At 41.3% G+C, this 20756-nt stretch overlaps 1 protein-coding gene and 1 pseudogene across 1 annotated transcript in view; both read right to left on the minus strand.

Moving 5' to 3' along the window:
- Positions 1 to 6180: 6180 nt before the first annotated feature.
- Positions 6181 to 6899, minus strand: LOC146365165 (oxygen-dependent coproporphyrinogen-III oxidase, mitochondrial pseudogene; annotated as a pseudogene).
- Positions 6805 to 20756, minus strand: part of enpep (glutamyl aminopeptidase) — a 38977-nt gene continuing 25025 nt past the window's right edge. Inside the window, exons 14-20 of the mRNA XM_084915234.1 lie at positions 20563 to 20713; positions 12907 to 12980; positions 10256 to 10372; positions 9515 to 9688; positions 9088 to 9228; positions 8427 to 8508; positions 6805 to 8268 (exon numbers count right to left, since the gene is read on the minus strand). Coding sequence (XP_084771360.1) covers positions 8122 to 8268; positions 8427 to 8508; positions 9088 to 9228; positions 9515 to 9688; positions 10256 to 10372; positions 12907 to 12980; positions 20563 to 20713 — 886 coding nt within the window. The 3' untranslated portion in view covers positions 6805 to 8121. The remainder of the gene's footprint in view (positions 8269 to 8426; positions 8509 to 9087; positions 9229 to 9514; positions 9689 to 10255; positions 10373 to 12906; positions 12981 to 20562; positions 20714 to 20756) is intronic.

The following is a 20756-nucleotide window of genomic DNA, read 5'->3' on the forward strand; positions in this document are numbered from 1 at the left end:
GGATACAACAACCGAGACTGTCCAAGCCGGGGCTCAAACTGGCAACCTTCCGATTACAAGGCAAACTCCCAACTCTTGAGCCACGATCACTTTGATTACTCCTCTGCATTTAACCCATTCACTCAGAGAAGCAGTGGGCAGCCACCAATCCAGTGCCCGGGGTGCAGGACCTTACTCAGGGTGGGCGTTCAGTGGATTTGAACCACAGACCATCCGATCATGGTTTGGCCACTATGCCTACTGAGCTTGGGGCAGGGATACCTTGTAATTAAACCCAGTGGTATTCCAGCAGATCCCTCAGGTCAGATTCAGGTCACCTGAAAAAGAGGATTGTGGTTCCCTCAGCGGTCGATTACCAAGACCATGTGAAGTACCCTCTGAAAGTGAATACAGCATTATTGTCCCTGCAACACCACAGCAACAGTTATCCTTGAGACGCTTGGCAACAAGTTAAAATGCCACAGGGAGATGTACCCTCCATGGGGAACGACGCTACAGGCCAAGATCAAGGCACCATGGAGTTTGCTCCTTATTGGAACTGCAGAAAGGTATGAAAATGTAGAAAGGGGTTCAAGTAACAAGTAACAAAAAGATTCCTTAGAAACTGCCATGCAAAGACTCACAGCCTTCGCTAACCACTTGAGGAGGTATACCAGAGAGATAAAGCCCAGAGAACAAACCAGTTGTTTTTCCACTGAGCCATTCAAGATATACTCTCAGTAGTAGGTGAACAATATGAGAAGAGGCCTAGAGATCGCTTCTACAGTAGTGCAAAGTCTACAGTGACTGTAGACAGTTACGTCTTTTCATTGGCCCGGAGTCTACGATGGCCTATGGGCCAATAGGAGCGCTGAATCCCAATGTAGACCAAGAGCACCTGGCTGCAGACACTGTGGAGCTCCACAGAAACCGGAAACACTCCACCTCCACACTAGGCGGAAACACATGACTTCAAATTTGAACAGAGTTACATTGCACCAGCCGTGCCTCAATATGCGTGCTTGTGTGTACACAGTGCATATAAAAAGTTTGAAATATTACTCTTTTTGGGTCACAAAATACACTTTTAAGATATTTTCAGGCGAGAATGTTGCTGCAGCCACTGTGGAGCTCCACAGTGGGCAGAAACACTTGACCTGCACAGTAACCAGAAACATGTGACTTCAAACTGGAACACGGTTACGTTGCACGACCCATTTCTCAATATGCGTGCGTTTCGTTTTCAAACCCCCGCGGTCTTACACTACTCAGGTTAAACATGATATATAAGACATTTAGATAACTTAAAAATGTTTGTTTTATTTGTTCCTTAGCAAATCGGTTTGGCTGAGATCAGTGGCGGAGCGGGGGTGTGGCTTACTGGGCTTAAGCCCGGGTTGTTTTTTCAGAAGCCCGGGGTCTTTTGGAGTCTAATTCTTTTCATAGTTAGATGCCTGGCTGACAACTGTATAAAACAAAAAACTACACACAATATTCGAAGCACATAGTGCACACTGTGGGAATTTACGACTGTGCGTAAATCCCCCCTAATATTGGTATGATCCGAGCTCAGGCACTAAGCGACTGAGCGAGGGGGCGGGGCAGCTGCTGCCTGCAAGTGCGCTGTTGGAGAAACGCAGCCAGGCAGACAGAGGAGAACTGAAGTTTGACCAGGTACCAAAGCAAATCATTCGTACTGTACAAATAATGTAAACATGACGGTGAATCACGAAAGATTGATATCAAAGTGATCACTTGGCCCATATTACGTTACTCGCTCTTCAAGTGAATCAACAAATGGCGAAATGAAAAGCCGAACAACAACAACGCTGTTTCTTTAGAGAGTCTTAGCTTACATGTGTGTTTATTTCATATTTTCAGTTGTTTCCCTCCACGGCTAAATAAATCGGTTTCAGTAATGTACTGATATACAAGAATGGACATAAGGAGCTCCTTTCAAAGAAAAAGCTCTGGTAGATGTTATTTTATATATTATGCTTTGTATGTTGTTCAATATATTTCTATGCAAAACAAGAGGAATTTCAATACACAGCAGTATATTCACAGTTTAAACCAGTTTAAACCAGATATTTACACTTTATGGAAAACACAAGAACAAACTTATCCAAAACTTGTTTTGTTTTGGATAAATAAAAATTGAAATATCTTTTGAATTAGTTAAATGTCAGAATAAAGACAGAGCTCTCTATTTACTATCACTTTCATCAAATGTAGGAGTACATATACACTAAGTTTATTGTGCATTAATAAGAAAACTCCAGACGATTCCATTCTGAGCTGAAGAAGCTTCTGATTGGTTAGTAGAGTCCATGTGAGTAAACTGGTGGCACAGCTGTGGATGCATATAAGGCAAAACACAGAGCCTGTTTCTGTGACATGGGAACATCAAGAGATGTCAACCAAAACACCAGGAAAAGAATCGTGGAGCTCCATAAGTGTGGCTCAGTTTGAATACAATTTGGTGCCATTTACAATTAAGAAATACAGACAGTTTCTCTCTTTACTCTGAAAGTTAACAAATATGTTTTTATATTTATCAACCTAAAAAAAATAAACATTTAGTCTGATTTGATGTTACAATTAAAAAAGTGTTTGTGTTTTGATCTGAAGAGTGAGTAAATATCTGGTTTCATCTGTATATTTGATGATTGTCAGCACAGAGAGAGGAACAGAGAGAGAGAGGAACAGAGAGGGAGAGAGGAACAGAGAGGGAGAGAGAGAGAGAGGAACAGAGAGGGAGAGAGGAACAGAGAGAGAGAGAGAGAGAGAGAGGAACAGAGAGGGAGAGAGGAACAGAGAGAGAGAGAGAGAGAGAGAGGAACAGAGAGGGAGAGAGAGAGAGAGGAACAGAGATGAACAAGAGCAGGTGAGACACACATGTTAGTCAAATGGTTGTTTACCAAAGTATCACCGTATCATAGGTCCTCATGTATCTGTACCTAGTGTTTCTTTTAAGGTTTGTTACTTTTCAAATTCTATATTTACTAAGTTATGCAGCTTGTTTGCACAACAAGGCTAAATAATTATATAAACTTTTCTCAATCTAAATAGTGGACTTTGGTAGAATTAAAAAATAAGTGTAGTGCAGGTCTATGATGATTTTTAGTGCTACTATCATCTAGTTCTGATTCTGGTTCTGTCTTGGTTAAGTCCTAAGTAGTCCTGATTTTGAACTGTTGTAGTCCTGTTTTAATTCTGGATCAGTTCTGGGTCTGGTTGAATTGGGGTTTAGTCCTCGTGTCTTGATGCAGCCCCGACTTTGCTCTGCCTTGCTGCTTAATTAAAAAACTAGTTTAAGGTGTCCTGCATATGTGATATATATTTTTCCCTATATGATGTCATTGTTTTTTGAACGAAACTCAAAACAGAGCCTATTAATCTTTCAGTCATTTCTAACCCCCCCCCAAAAAAAAAAAATCCCACATGCATACCACCCTTTAGGGCTAAGCCCCGGGTGTTTCAAATGTCTGCCTCCGCCTCTGGCTAAGATTAAAGTTAATCTACATTACTGGACTGTTTTATTTAATATTTAAATCATACTTGGAGAGCTGTCACTATATTTTGAATTTCACCTGTCATATCCCCTGATGTATGTTCTGATGTGTATGTTCTGTTCTTATTTAAACAGCTGACTCTGAATTAAATCTAACATTAAAAATATTTAATTTCAAGAGGAAACATTTTCACCAGGAGCAAAAACAGCATGTTAATACGTGGAGATCCTGAAGGCTGCTCCAAACATGATCCAATTATATTTTAAATATTTGTTCAATTCTCTTCCAAACCCAAGCAGCTGTCTATTGTAAGTTTTCAGTGTCTACTAAAATAAAAATAAAAGCATTCTAACATCTTCCGGGGTGGTACTCTGGAACGTGCTGTCCGGAAGGCAACTTCCACGGTGCCACTTGCATCCTCACTCCTCAGGTAAGCCACTGATCCATAGGCCCGTTCAGAGGCATCACAGAATATGTGGATGTCACATTGGCAGGTGCTTGAATCAATGCTGGAGCTGGTGTAGCAATGAGCTAATGAAATGGTTTGCAGCTGGGACAGTTCCTGCTCCCATTCATTCCAGGCCTGGAGAAGGTCATGAGGAAGGTTGGTATCATCACAGTCAGTCCGTGAAGCCCACATCTGCTGAACAATGATCTTAGCTCTTGTGGTGTATGGCACAATGTAGCCAAGTGGGTCGTACTGACTCGCTAAAACCTTGTAGACTGTGCGCAGGGTCACTTGAGCATGATCAACAGGGCGGAGCTAGTAGTACAGCCTGTCTAAAGAGCAGTGCCAATGGAGTCCCAGTACAGCTTCTTTCTGATCAGGTTTGCCATGTGTGATCCAGAGCTCAGCGCTGTCTGATTGAAGCTCTGGGGGGAGGTGGCTGATGATTGAGGGCTGGTTACTGGCCCATTGTCTTAACTCAAAACCTCCCTCATCCAGAAGCTTCTGCAGTTTGTCCACAAGTACTCCGAGGTCCGGAGGCAGTTGTCGACATAGAATAACTGCATCACAGTCTCACAGATGTCCTCCCCTGGGTTGCATGGGCTACATGTGGTGCTGAAAGGGAGTACTCTCCACTCGTAGACAGAAGGGGGGTTGTCACGTTTACAGTCTCGCCAGAGGAATCGGAGGAGTGGCTGGTCTTCTTTTAGTAGTCTGACCTGATGGAACATGGAACTGGAATGAGCAATTGAACACAACTCGATTCTTGCCGTTATGCTGCACCATGTGGTGTGGGATATACAAGCTAGCAGGAGTGTTGTCGGCTCCAGGCTCAAGCTTGACAACAAAACCTTCCCGTTGTAGTCTCTGAATCTCAGTTGTGTAGGAAAGGACCTTCTCTGGTGACTTCAACAACCTCCGCTCTGTACTGTAGAGCAGAGGGAGCACCTCCTCCTTAGGCGCAGATAGGGTAGGCATGTTAGGAACTCATAGGAGTGGTGTTGCATACCGTTGAACTCCCCTGATCTCTGGCTCCACTGGGGTGACCAAATGCGGGTGGTCTGATCCTATTAGCAACACTGGTTTAGCATTGTCAATTTCTTGATGTACCAGAATCCTGAGATGATGATATTTGTACTTAAGGGCATTCACTGGGTGAGTGTGCTCTGCTAGCCCAAGCGTCTCGGCTGTGAAAACTTGATTGATTTTGAAAATCTGTCTCGGCTGGGAAGTAGGAGAAATGCTGAAGGAGACAGCCTCCCCTTGGAGAACATGGAGGCCTTGTCTCACGGTTCTCAGTGGTAATTCTTTGGGTTGCCCCTTTAACCCTAACTGCTGCGCAGCGGTGCTAAGAAGTATTGTGGTTGTCTTACCAGTGAACTTCCTCTTCTCCTCTTGGAAATACTGCTTTCTTTGAGCTGGACCGTGCCGGGTCGACTTGCACCTGCAGCTTATTATATATAAGCCGGTGTGAGAAGTCAGTCAGTGTAGGAATGGGAATGGTTTGAGGATGAATATATCGACGGAAGCTGGACCTCAAATCATCATCATCATAGCGTAAACATTCTGAAGGTCTTGGTATCTCCTGACATAACAGGTGGCGCTTGAGTCCCAGTTGATGCGGTCCAGCTGTCCATACTGGTGGTTGAGTGCATGCCAGCGTGTTGCTGTATGTTCTAAAGGGTGCACCTTAGTCCGATTCAATCCAAGTCCATAACTTGCTTGCAGCAGCGTTACTCTCCGACTACACTGTTAATTGCCACAGCAATGAGAGGACAGGTGCGCACTCTGAGTGGCTATTGATTCAGGGGAATCCTCCCATGCAGGTAACGCATGGGAGGACTTTTTAACAATCACATTAAATGGCAATGGACTGGTTCTTATATAGCGCTTTTCTACTCTTCTGAGCGCTCAAAGCGCTTTACACAACTTGTGCATTCACCCATTCAGACCAACATTTTCTTAGTACACACACATTCATACTGCATCACAGAGCAATTTGGGGTTAGTATCTTGCCCAAGGATATTCGGTATGCAGACTAGGGGAAGCCAGGAATCGAACCACCAACCTTCCGATCATTAGATGACCTGCTCTACTGCCTGAGCTACGGCCTCCCCTAAAATAGAAAAAGGTCTTCAGACACTACAGTGCAGCTCCATGTTATAAAAGCAGTATTAAATGTTGCCGAGCTGGTCGATCAGGCCAGCTTTATAAAATAGACGTTTTTGCCCATACTGACGTCCAAACCTGGGGGTGCTCTGGTCACACCCAGTCTTTGGGGTTTCGTAACGCGTCCAGCATCTCAACCTCCCAGGTGCCTTTGGCAGGCTCGTGCATGTACTCCCACTTTGCGGGGAGTGGGAGGTACATGAGGATGCTCTCAATTCTTGAGCCGAGCGGGGCCAGGCCAAACTTCACTCCCCTGTCGTACACCAGGTTAAACTCCACATACCGGCCTTGTTGAACCTGCTGCCAGTCCTTCTCCTCATCAGTAAAAGAGTCATTGAGATGTTTGTACACAAAGGGCAGATAGCAGGGCACCACAGTGAGGGTGCAGCGCTTGACGAAGCTGAACACCTCCTCCTGATTTGGGGAGTCCAGGTCGTCAGAGAAGATTCCTCCTATACCACGGCTCTCTCCTCTGTGGTGGACGTAGAAGTACCTATCAAACCATTTATTAAAGTCGGGCTAGTACTGTGGGTGGTGCTTGTCACAGGCCTTCAGGGCTTTGTGGAATTGAAAGACATTACAAAAGTTTACCCCCAAACCCAGGTGACATAAGGCTTTAAGCAAAAAAAGGATGTTTAACCATGTCAAACGCCTTAAAAAAGTCCAAAAACAACACTAAGCTTTCTGTCTTTATTAGTTGATGATAATCAAGCATATCAACGTTGTGTACATTTCTTCCTTTTATAAAAGCCGACTGACAATCGTCCACTAAAAAGCATTTATTCATCTCATACTTTAATCAATGTGACAGTTTTGCTTCCTCTATGATGCTTACTTGTTTACTGTTTCATAAAGAGTCAAAAGGAGAATGTCTTCAATTTAGACTTTTGAATGCAGGGCTTTTTTTTTAGCAATTTTGCAAGGGCAAGGCAACGCTTTATCAAATGGTAATAATCAGTTATGAATCTCATCCTAATCTAACTAACCTATTCTAAACTAGAGCTGATTTCTGATACCAATCTTGAGCTGAATGAGAGAAAAGAGAACAGATACACCCAGGACACAGATGCACTGATTTCCATCCCATGCCTGATAAAGTCCAAAAGGGGAAGCACTGTCTCGGTACAAAGTCCTCCAACTTCTTTGATCCTATAATCTAACACAGCAAAAATGAGCAGAGAAATAGCCAAAAATTATCATTCCAATTTGTACGTCCACAAAAATTGGGCAGTGGTTAATCCTCTGGTGCTTTTCACTGAAATTTCTACCTGTGAACTCCAAAGTGATGATGCTGCTCTTTAGTCATTTGTGTGAAACTAGAGAAAGAACCCCAAATCTTGTTAACAGCTGCTGTTATACTCATTTATGTTCGATGAGAACATACATGATTAACTATTTACAGACATACACATAAAGAAATACTCTGATATAGCACTCTGTATTACTTTCACCATATAAACTCTTTATGTTAAGTCCTTTATTCTCCTCTTGGATGGAGATAAGCCAGTGGATTTTAATCTTCTTGACAATGGTAATACATGTGTGTGAAACATTGCATATGTTTATTAAAAGGCCACCATCAAAGTTAAAGGTGGTTCAAAGACATTTTAGAATGTGTGTGGGTTTTTGAGGAAAGAATAATGCATATTCACAGTGATAGAAGCCAGTTTCCACATATGGGAGCATGTTCATTTACATATTGAAAATTCACATTTGTCAATTGCTGAAAGCAAATTGATTCCAATTTCTTTTCCAAGTTAATTTAGTGTGTATACAATACAGGTATCCTGGTAGCAAGTGCCAGAACCTCAGAATTTGGGTGTTTTTTTAGACTGTCATGTTGTTTTTACTGATGAAAATCAGAAGAACCCTCGGATTAGTAGGTCCCTGCTAAAATCAAAGACAAATCACCGAATTGTGTCATTACAAAGTGCCGGTTTCAACAAAGTGTTGTGGGTGCTCTAGTTCTTTACAGCAACAGTATGAATGTACGCCTGTGGTGTTTTCCATCAGGCAACGTTACTGTCCAGCCACTCCTTGATCTCATTTTCATTCCTCCTAATCCATTCGATATTGTTCCTCACTGTCTCAAGTGCCTGCTTCCTGGGCATCTCACCAGCACCAGCATTTGGAGTTAGGTTGAAGAAATGCTCCATCTAAAAAACCATAAAAAGGCATAAAAATGTACAATAACCCTAAACACAAGGTGTCAACCTGAAATTGTCAGTAAAGAATATCTATTAGCTACAATTAAAAAATCACAGCCTTGTTTGTATAAGGGCAAAGAGAAAGTTACATAAAAGCTCAGGCTAACCTTCCATAACTGGAGCTCTGTGTTGAATCTGGTGGTAATTCTATTGAGTAGGCGACCAAGGTTCCTGTCATCGATGGTGTACCTGGTAAAACAGTGTAATATATAATTTCCAGGAGTGAGTTTAAAGAAATTCTCTTGTCTTTCCAGTTGTGCCTGTGTGACTGGTGCTTTCATTTTTGGGAAGTGGACAAGTCCTGATAAAATGAATTAAGTCTGCATTAGATGACCTGCTAGAACACAACTAAATTCAGATTATTTCTACCAAGCATTCTCCCTCAGATACCTTAGGACTTTACAGAGGAACTCTGCACTGACAGTTTAAACCTTTGGGATGAATCCCTGTGATTAAAAAAAAAGACATGCAGTTTCCCTCCTCATCTGGTGGAACATATACTCAAAGTGGTGACATGGTGGTGTAGTGATTAACACTGTTGCTTCACAGCAAGAAGGTTCCTGTTTTAACCCCTACTAATTAGTATTTAATTCAAAACACACTTAACTCTCTTAATGTTATAACAGAACAATAGAACTAGACCAGTCTGACCACTTACCAGCCCTACTGCTTCAACGTGGTCAAACATAAATAAACAAATGAATCTACCACCCAAAGTTATGATCATGGTATGCGTGCTTACTTTGTGTGCTGGCTTACTGTACTGACCTGTTTACCAGATAGTCCCAGTTGAGTGTACTCCACTCCCAGGCCATGCTTTGGCCAAGTGGGTTATAGGATACGTATTGGACCAAAGTAAACAAATCCTGACTCCTCACTACGTTCTCATCTTTTGTAGCCTCCAGGAGCCTGTTAGACAAGAAAATGTATTCTTCCTCAAAAAGGGGAAAGTTTATCTTAGTTGCTTAAGCCTAAGTTTAAAGGCAAAAAAGCCTGTGCCAAAACCAGAAAATTACTTGCACTGTTATTAATTCTTATAGTTCACTTAGGACAGCAGTCTACAGAAACATATTTTCAGTGAGTCTGAATTACAGGCACAGACCTAATGAAATACGGGTTAGCTAAATATCACGTAATGAAACTCTAGAAGACATGATAAGTGAACCAGTCAAAATAAATTAGACAGTGTTATTACCTATAAAGAAGCTCCACATTTTCCGCAGATGCCAGTCCATACAGCAGCTTATCCTTCTCTTGGGCCAAAGACGTCTCTTTATACCTCTGGAACATTATGTTCCACTTTTCTTCACTGCCTGAATTCTTCATGCCGTATTGATATACCAGTAATCTCAGGTTGACTGCTACGCTGCTGTAGATCAAAAGATAATTACATTGTGCAGTGAAATAAGTTAAATTATTGTTGTTTGGGTTTGTTTTTCAATTTAACCTTTATTTATACAGGTAGTCGCATTGAGAGCCAAGAGAGACCTGTTCCAGACAAACATATTAAAATTACAACAATAAAAAAAAACAAAATAGCTACAGTTGTCTTATGTGCACAGTCATATTAAAAACAAGAACAAGTTCCCAGAGATGATTTCACAAAAACATTTGTATGTCTTTTGAGGTCTGCAAGTGAAATCAAGTGAGAGAGCTTCAAATTTTTCTGCAATGTATTCAGGGCAGAAAAGCAGAGTGCCTTCTTCCCACGCTCTCTACAAACTGATGGAACGGTGAATGTAATGATGTCCTGAGACCGCAGTCTGTAACTAAACTGTTTGCATAAACAGTAAACCAGAAATAGATTTAAAGTTAAATTGACACCAACCATCCTGTTCATTGGTGTCAACCAATTAACTGCTGTGTTAAAATAATAATGAGAATAGAAAATATATAACTTTTGAATAATATATTTTCTGTCTGTTAGTTAGAACACTGGAGAACTTGCCTAAGACTTCCACTGATCCACTGGTCAAAAATCCGAGAAGCTTCGTTCAGAGCATCCTGATCTCCCATCTGACAAGCGATGCCAAGCACTGTCTCCCTTAGTAACCTGCAAAATATAACATCATTGAATAGCCTCAGAACCCTGACCCTGTTCCAACATGAGATAAGACTCATTTGTGCCTGAACACTTCTGTAAATGTCTGAACACAACTCGCCAAGGACTTAGTTACTTATTTGCACTGTCAATTTTCAAAACCAATACAGCACCACTTGTGCAATACCTCGCTTTTCATTACTTTTATGGACAGCATTATGCATATGTTATTAGCATAGGTGGGAAGTAACAAAGTAACAATACTTTGTTACTGTACTTAAGTAGAATTTTCAGATATCTGTACTTGAGTATTTCTTTTTCCGACACGTTTTTACTTTTTACTCCTAATATTTTCAAAACAGACTCTTTAGGGTCAACCGTATCATTTATAGGGTTTATACTCAAGGCTTAAAGTGGGCGTGTCCGTAAGTTGTGTTCGTAGTACTTCAGAATCTATCTACCGCTACAGAAGAGGAGTGAGCATGAAGGGAGTTATGTTTTTTAAGTGGCAGGTAATTTCAATATCGATTTCATTTTTTATGACCATTTGGAGGTATAGATATTTAGCATTTTGTTACCCAAATAGATATTTCTAGATACAGTTGACTGGGATTGAATGTTTCCTGTATGATGGATATTCAAGAAATGTGTCTTTGCTGAGTCAATGTTTTGATACAAGTTCTTCAAAGGAAATACATTTTCCATCTAGTATAACATGTTCTAGATTTGTTTATCTCATTCTCATATCACAATGAAAAACATAAATATCTGGATTGTTTTAAATGGGTGTCAGTTTACACGGGATAAGTGAAGACTTAGTTATTTTTAAGAGTTCCTATCAGACTGTCAGAGAAGTGTTTATGTTGAGGTTTTTAAAGCAGTTATGACGCTTAACACTGGAGCTGATGAAAGTCACATTAGAGATTTTTACTTTTCCACAAAATACATGTTCTAGGTCCAGCCAAGGCCTGTCTAATAAGCTTGGTTTAATTGATTCTGAAACATATAGCAACCTATTGGATAAGAAGCAGTGATAGAAACTTGGCAGTTCTTAGACCACCATTGTGTTTTGATTTTTACAAGTTTTTACACTCATCTGTTGTGGTTGATTTTTCCATAAAAAATTCAAATGTTGGAGTCTAGTGATCTAAACATAAATATATTTGTTGGCCTTTTTTCAGCTTTATTAGATAGATGCAGTTAAGACTGATAGGAAAGCAAGAGGGGGAAACATGCAGTAAAGGGCCAGACTCGAACCCCAGCCGGTATGTGGCATATAGTCGTCTGTGCATCCAACGAGCTAGTGATCTAAACCAAGTGTGAGAAGGTTTATTAGGGATCAGTGAAAATAAGTATTTTCTTTTCGGTAGAATCATCATTTTAATGGTGGCAGCTCTTCTCATGAGTGATATGGGTTAAGTTGTCCAACGTGTGAGATCTGTTTTTAATAAAGGAATATGAGTCAACCTTACCAGGTCTGAGAGCTTGGCAGAAAAATGTATACCTAGATATCTAATGTTACCTGACTGTAGTGGAGTGCTGGTGGTGTTTTGAAAATTACAGTTCTGTTGCAGACCTGTTGATTTACTTCTGCGATGGAGTAGTTCGATATGGATGATAACTTATAAGTGTGATCGTCTTTACAAGCGAGGTTTGTGAGTTCCTGAGGAAAAGTAACACATCATCAGCATATAGGCTTGTCTTATGGTGTGTATTTTCAGTTTGCTGCTGCTAATGGCTCAATAAAAATAACAAGAAGCGAGGGTGAAGCAGACAGCTCTCTCTGGTGCCCCACTGTAGGTAGTGAAGTAAGATGATTTGTCCTAACACAGACATTTGGAGAGCTGTAAAGTCTTTTAATCCAGTCTGTGAAAAATAAAATATATCCAGCTTAGAAATGCTAGTAAAAATTCCCAGTTTACTCGATCAAATGCTTTCTCCACATCTATGGAGACAACTGTGGTTTCTAATTTGTTGATAGAGCAATAATCTATTAATTTACCTTTATTATTTGCTGAGTGTCTACCCTTGATTAAAACTGTCTGGTTAGAATTAATTATGAATGAGTGATTTTTTTCTAATCTTCTGGCAAGGACATTGCAAAGTATTTTAAGGTCTACATTTATAGTAATAAATCACACAGCAATAGTTACATTACAAAATACATTTTGGGGCATGTATTCTGTAATCTGTAGTGGAATACATTTTAAAAGTAACCTTCCCAAAACTGTGCAAGACACAGGTGACCTGCATTAGCTGACGATCCTCCCATGCCAGTCAAACAGCAGACCGTGAGTGTGGGAGGGTCGTAACACTAGTTATTAGGTTTTGGGGGCTTACTTTTTCACACAGGGCCTGGTGGGTTTGTATAGCCTTTTCACATTCATCATGTTGTATTTACCTGGTATTCAGTGCATATTTACCTACATTGTTAAACATTAAAATTTAATTAACGATCTAAAATATTTAAGTGTAAGAAAAATGCAAAAAAAGAAAAAGAATGAGGAAGGGGCTAATACTGTTTGACAGAACTATTAATGTTGTACCTCTCTCTCTGTGTTCCTTTATCCTCCCATCCAAGCTGTGTTGCGATTGCTTTAACATGGTCACGAAACAGTTGCTGGAGAAAAGAACCAAACATTTTTGTTAACTGTCACAGGAAAACCATATGTGTGTAGCAGTGCAGAAATGTCACATTGCAATATAGAAATGTAGTTTCTTCTGAATCAGGGATTACTATATTTTTACATATTTAGACTCTAGTCTAGAGCCACCCCTCATTTCTTCATATTTTGCTGAGAAAACGGGACATTTTAAACATTAATGAAAATACAGTATATAAGACAAGAACAGAGTTTCTGCATTTGTTACAGACATGAAAGTCAATAATTCTTGTACACATCAACAACTCGTTTAGAGAAGACTTGTTATGGGGGATTGGCTTGTATATTATGTATTGCCAATGCTTTCAGCTTCAGGTACATGAGCTAGTGCAGTGGTTCCCAAACTTTTTTTGCTAGGCCCCCCTTTGTTTTACAACAAAAATGTTCGACAGAATGGCAGATAGACAAAATACTGTTAATCCGACTATCTGCAAGTTTTACACGCTTACATACACACGCGCAGTTACTGTCCCTCCATTTACAAAGGCAGAGGCGTCACGGTGTGATTATTTTACGTGTAGTTGTTTTTTTCCTGTGTAATAATATTCAACATTGCTGTCAATACATTTTTCAAAAAATGCCTCTCTGTGCAAAATGGGTTCAAAAACATAAACAGCTGTGGGATCCTGTTTGTCTGTGATTTAGACAGGGGGAATAAATCGTGGCAGGATCAGCCTGATATTATTTGTATCCCGCTGTAACTTTACTGTATAAAGAGCTAACGTCTCCAAAATGTCAGGAGTAGTTAGTCATTACAACAAGTGTTTGTGAACTAAAAATCAAGAATGTGGGATCCTGTTTGTCCGTGATTTAAACAGCCCAGCGCTGCTCCCGATGAAGGGAAAACCAATCCTGCAGGGAGACCTACCTCGGCACTTGTGCAGGTGAAGCCAAAGGGCAGATTTGCTTCACCATATTTTCTAGTCTTTGGCTTAGAATGAAGTTGGTTTGGAAACATATTCAGCGATGCTTCATCTCCTGCTTTGCGTTTGTGTGGGCGCCCCGTGCTAGCAGTGTCCAAGCATCCCCCCCGCCCTTTTCAGACCACGCCCCCCCTGCAATGGCTCTGCAGGCCCCACACTTTGGGAAGCTCTGAGCTAGTGTGTAAGGTTCACAGGAATAGATGCAGGAACACCTCGAAGTATGGTGTACTGCAGGGGTCGGCAACCCTAGGCACGCGTGCCAGCCGTGGCACGCAAAGGGTTAACTGATGGCACGACCATAGCTGGACTGGCCATCGGGCATACCGGGCATTTGCTCAGTGGGCCGATGGTGATTTTTTGGTTTTTATGGGCCGATGATTTTTTTTTTTTTTTTTTTTTTGTAACAGCATGAACAATGAAAGGTGGTGGATTGGCCAGATGCTGGCTGGTGTGTAAAATAACTTGGTTGTTTGGTGGTGGCTATGGCTGAGCTTCCACAGATTCAGTAACATTAGCAAGTGGTGGAGGCCAGCAGGTGGATGAGGGAGATCGGAGGCAGGACGAGGAGAGACCCGAGGCGGCCGCCGGTCCGAGTGTCACGTGAACTGAACTTCAGGTAAGAAGTTACGACCTGCAGTCTGTCTGGGTCAGATATAAACCAAGTTTAGGTGGAGTTTATGTTCGTTGTGCTAAGTTTTTACAGTCAGTTACAATAACTTGTACTGCTACTAGCTAGCATGACGGAGTTTCTATACAGCTGGGTGGCTGCTATGATGTTACTGATAGTAAACTTTATTTTATTGATAAGGTTAGTTAGTAGAGTTGCCAACCGTCCTGTAAAAAGATGGAATCGTCATATTCAGAGAAAATATTACGCGTTTCGTGTTGAGCTGAGAAGGGACGCAGTTTGGAAAAAGACGCAAAGGTGGATTTATTCTGTCGTTACGCTGCACAGCTGCCTCTTCTCCTCTCATTCTCTCCCCTCCCTCTCCTGTTTCTACTTCAATCATGAAACTGATCAATGATCAGCTGATCGGCTTTCCTCTCTTGTTTGTTTATCGCCCACTTTGCGCCAGAAAGAGGAAACTAGCGGATGTCGCGCTAAACAACAGCAGCACGTTTAAGCTTGATCAGCTGTTGTTAGAATTTGTTTAATATTAATTTCTAGGATCAGCTGATGTTTGCTGGAGCCACAGCTGTAAAACCTGCTGGTCATGATGTCAGTTTGGATATGTGGTGAGAGGGAAACATGAAGATGAAACCAGGAGATGTCCTTACTGAATCATCAGAGCTGAACAGGTGATGGAGGAACAGGTTTACCTTTTAGGTGACATGAATGAGTTGAAGGGAAGTTATAAGGGAAGGAAAAAATACACGGATACATCCAAAGACTCGAGACAGAATTCACAATGCATTTTTGGGACTTTCAGGTGTTTGGACCAATGTTTTATTTTCTGATCAAACCAGAAAGCTTTAATGAGCAGCTAGACTTCTCTTGCATTAACTGGCTGAGTTAATGCCAGTTAATGCAACGTCGAAGCAGCTGGAATCCACAGCTGTGCGTGTTCATGGAGCTGCATTTTCACCTGCTGGACATCACTACCTGACAAGTTCAACTGTCTTCAGAACATTGCAGAGGCCTTATTGACAGTATTTGGCTCTACATATCTGTTAAGGCAGATTTTCTCTCACATGAGTCCTCAGGTAGCCTCTGAATGCTGGACACTCGGAGACCTGTGATCAGAGTGTATTAACAGACATGCCATATTGGCTCAGTTTATTTTTCTTATCATTGTTGTGAGGAGACCATAAATAGCATTTGTATTTTCTGTTGTACAGTTCATTTGCTGTTATGAGTTCTTGTTATGGATTAAAGTCTTTTTTGGTCTCAAAATAGCCGATAACTATTCGCTGATAGCTGCCAACATCTGCGAACAAATATAATTCTATAAAGTGGTTCTATATAGTGTGTAACTGTTCATATAGAGCGTTATTAAATTTATTGCTAATGCAATCATATGGCACATTGACTTCTGAGGAAATTTTAGATGGCACTCGTCATCAGAAGGTTGCCGACCCCTGGTGTACTGGAACCAGTCTCACAGTCAGGGAACAGATCCTGATTTTCATTTGTGCCTGTGTTGCTAAATGGCAGGTCAGAATACCCAGTCCTCTTGGAGTCACTAGGTGGGGTGCTGCAGGGCACCCTATTACAGGACCACATTCTGGGGGACTTCAACATTCCTGGGCTATGGCACTGAGACCTCAAGGGTGTGAATGGTATCTGAACCTGAGTGGTGTTTTGTTGTTTTTGCAATAATTTTTGAGTTTTGCAATAACCACAGTTTGTTGATAATGAACACCTTATTTGAGCATAAGAGTAGCCATACGTGCATGTGGCATCAGGACCCCCTAGACCACAGGATGATAATAATTTTGGAATTTTACCATTGGACCTGTAGGAGAGGGGGGAATCCTGACCTAGTGTGCCCAAACATATAATAATGTGTGCTGGGACTTTCTGGCAGATGTCTTCCATCAGAGATTTCGGATGTTGTTTCTGGAATCTGCTGGAGCCACTCGCCTAGTTTGGTGGTCACTGCATGCGGATTACCACTGGGACCTCTGTTACCCTCACCCTATGCATCTTCTCCATAGCCAGTCTTGTCAATGATCTCACTGAGGGGGTTCAGGCCTATGCAGAACAGCAGTGGGGACAGCGCATCTCCTTGGTAGATCCCGCACTTGATGGAGACCTGTGCTACAGGCGTGAAGTTGGCCTCTAGTGTTGTACGCCACATCCCCACTGAGTTCTTGATGAAGGCTTTTAGGGTCCTGTTGATCTTGTACAATTCTAGGCATTCCAGGATCCAGGTGTGGAGCATCGAGACATAGGCCTTCTGTGCACAGGTTGGTCAGCCTAGTCTTGCAGTCTCAGGTGACTGCTCTGTCCACCAGCAGCTCCTCTGGTATTCCTGACTATTCCTTTCTGTGCCCCGCTCATGTTTTGAGCCATGTACCTGTTTATCTTAGCCGCTATGATGCCTGACAGTAGCTTCCATGTGGTACTGAGGCAGGTTATTGGCCAGTAGTTGGTCCCTTGGGGATCAGGACGGTCTGTGTCACGATCCTGGATCTTATGACCCAGCGGTTTCAGTTTTTGTGTTTTGTTATTTTTGTATTATGGTTTGAGTCCACGTTTTAGTCCCTAGGTTGTTATGTTTAGCTATTGGTTGTCAGATTTCCTTGTGTAATTGCTCCTATGTCTCCCTCTGTGTATTTGTGTTCATATAGTTCTGAGCTCCTGTGCCTTGTTTCCCCTCATGTTTTATCCCATCTTTCCCCAGCCCATGATGTCTGTGCTCTCCCCTCCCGTCTGTGTCTCTGTGTTCTTCCTGTGTTACGTTTAAGGTCCGCATCTTGGGTTAGTATTTTCAGTTCCGTTTCATCCCTGTCTTGTTATGCGTAATTGTCCTCAGCTGTGCTCCCCGTGTGTTCCCACCTCACTCATTACCTTCTGTGTATTTTTGTCGGAATCTCCCTCTGTTCCATGTCGCGTTGTCCCTCATGGCTGTGTTTCTTTGTGTGTTTCCCCGTGAGCTATTTTATTCTTTCCCAGTTTAGTTTAAATTAGTCTTGTATGCCTTTTCCTTTGCCAGCAAATAAAGCTGTGGTTTTTGAGTTCATTCCTCGTGTGTGAGAGTCTGCATTTTGAGCCCAACTCCTGACAGTCTGGCCTTCAGTTGGCTATTCTGGGTGTCTCTCACTGACAAGCAGCTGGTTCGTTTGTACTCAGACGCTTATGGAGTGCTCTCAGCTTCTTCAGCCAGTCGGATTGAACCATATCGGGACCTGGTGCTATCCAACTCTTCAAAGTGGAGACCCTTTTTTGGATGTCTGCCACTGTGATGGTTACTGGCTCCCTCTTGCCGTAACATTTCTGTTGTACCTTGTCAATCTCTAGCCATGAGAGCAGTTCCTTCTTCCAAATGTTGGAACGCTGAGCTACTAGTTGTTTCGCCATCAATCTGGATTCTGGGTATCAAAGATTCTCTCACTGGTGTCCGAGGCAGGCTTGGTTAGCACTGTGGTGATCATTTTAAAGTGTCTTTGTGCTGGTTTTCATCTTTGATTTGTGCTGTCTACTTTGTGTTAAATACTAAGAGAAAGATCATATGTGTGTCCTCATTAGGATAGGGATTGTGCTGGTGTCAGGGGCTGTAGCCTGTAGGTTTGAATTGTTAATTGGCAATTATGAGATCGTAAGTTTCAGATCATTTTATAGAGTAACATGAATGGTAAATGGCCTGTATTTGTATAGCGCTTTTTACTAGTCCCCCCTATGGACCCCAAAGCGCTTTACACACCCAGTCATCCACCCATTCACACACACATTCACACACTGGTGGAGGCAGCTACAGTTGTAGCCACAGCTGCCCTGGGGCAGACTGACAGAAGCGAGGCTGCCATATCGCGCCATCGGCCCCTCTGGCCAACACCAGTAGGCGGTAGGTGAAGTGTCTTGCCCAAGGACACAACGACCGAGACTGTCCGAGCCGGGGCTCGAACCGGCAACCTTCCGATTGCAAGGCGAACTCCCAACTCTTGAGCCACGATCGCCCCACGAAAGTAACTTAACTAGTATTATAACAAATGTCTTTCTTTCTTCTGGGTGCCATTAAGTAACGTACTGCATTACTTTTAAGAAAAGTGTTCTGTGTGATATGTGTAAGAACTTTTTTACTTTACTTTCAATTGAGTAATGACCCCAACACTGATCACATCATCTGACATTCACAAACATTTGAGCACTCAGCATGCAATGTCTTTGATATGCTACTTAGAGATGGTGCTGACAAACCCAATTAGAATTGATAAGGGAATCAATAGGGAACCCAATCGATAAGTGTCTAATGGAATCGGAATCACTAAATTCTTATCAATTCCTAACCTTAGTGATATGTCCCTGTAAAAGAGAAAATACAGTGTAATCAGATATTAGGGTTGCTATCCACTTTTATCATATCGATTCTCTAGAAAACTAAACATAAGAAAAACCAAAAACGAATACATTTCTGTTTAACTTAAGTAGTGTGTTGATAAATGTAACATGAAAAGCTTAAAAAAGAGAGACATTTCTTCATGACCTCATACCACTGAGCCATACGGCAATACTGGTAAGATGACTTGATCTGAACAACTATAACTGGGTTCCACAGTTCATACCGTCTGATTTGTTGGTATAAACCTTTTCATCACTACCAAGTTAAATAATTTGGTAACCAATGAAATCAGCTCTGCAGGACTTGCACTCATATTATTATTCTTCAGATACTTGATCTGGGTTTTAACCTCTTCCTCAGAAAAAGTCTTGAAATTAAATATTTAAGTAAATTTGTATTAAAATCAAACAAATCTGTACCATACGGCTTTAGATGTTTATAATCATGAAAGTCCTCTACTGTTATTCCATCACAGGTAATCAGTTGTGAAGATGTTCCTATTCATTATCATCCAATACCCTTTAGCATCCTTACTTTTATAGTTAAGCGTATATTAGTTTCTTTTCTATACTTAAGTTTAAACTTAAGTAAACTTTTACCCTGATGGGGGTAAGGCACAGGGTATCCTGCCCCAATCTTTTCTTCTTACACTCATGATACTATTAACATTAACAGTTTTCACCATACCATATCTAATATTGCAGATTTATCACCTTCAACTTTGTTACTAATGTATCCAATTTTTAAATGTATTTTTTTGGGGGGGGAGGGGGGTCAGAAATTATATCCTTAGACACATGTAACCCACTAAATACATACCTAATTGGATGATCTACACTATTAACAAAACCTTTTCCTTCCTTCCAACTTCTTTTTATTCCTTCCAAGCCCAGTGAGAAGCTCGTCAGAGCTTGTTAACTAAATTCTTCTCCCACCTCCACGTTTTCAACGCAAAACAAATTTTCCTCCCCAAATTAGGAGGTATCTGCTTTAAGGCTGTGACAGATGTGGCAACACATCTAACACCAGCATCAGAAAGAAGCATATGAACACTGACAAATGCCAAGAGCTTCCAAGTGCTGTAGCAACAACTGGTGAAGATGTGGAAGGTAAAGTCCAACACAGAACACCCAAGGAGACACACACTTTGTATATATGGCATATATAAGTTAATAAGTATTTCTACCTATCTCACTGTTATGAGCATTATTTCCTGGGGACATTTTTCTAAATCCTACAGGTTGATATTATAATGTAGAAGAGAGATTAAAACTATCTCACCTGGTGTATATGATGGTAATAATATCAACGAAGCATGTGAAACTTGCACATTTCATTGCAGATGGAAACTCAATGTCTTACCCAAAGCACAAGAATATCATCTAAATTGCAGCTATAAAAACTATGCAGATAGTGGGATTAAAAGTTGGAAATGAGTTGAGACGTATTAATATTATTTATTAATAACAGCAATAATAAACTGACAGGTTTATATACTGTGGCCTTATTTTGTTTGTGATTAGTGTTTCTGATTACAATGATTATTTGCTTTTAAATAACTGAGCGCTTAAATGTGAATCAAAGAAAGACAGAAGCGTTAACGTTGTGATTACCTGAAACTTTGGATAGAGTAGAGCATTGCTAGACAACATGTTCCGGACATAGGCAATGGAGGCATCCACACGGTCCCAGACTATATACTCCGTCTCACTTGTCAGGTACTTAGTGAGGTTGAAGGCGTGACCGTAATCTATAATGTCCGCTCTAAACAGTTAAAAGAAAAAAGATTAGTATTCTGTATTTCCGA

Source organism: Perissodus microlepis, chromosome 19, assembly GCF_051167445.1.
Source record: "Perissodus microlepis isolate ML-2025 ecotype Zambia chromosome 19, ASM5116744v1, whole genome shotgun sequence".
Classification (NCBI taxonomy): domain Eukaryota; kingdom Metazoa; phylum Chordata; class Actinopteri; order Cichliformes; family Cichlidae; genus Perissodus; species Perissodus microlepis.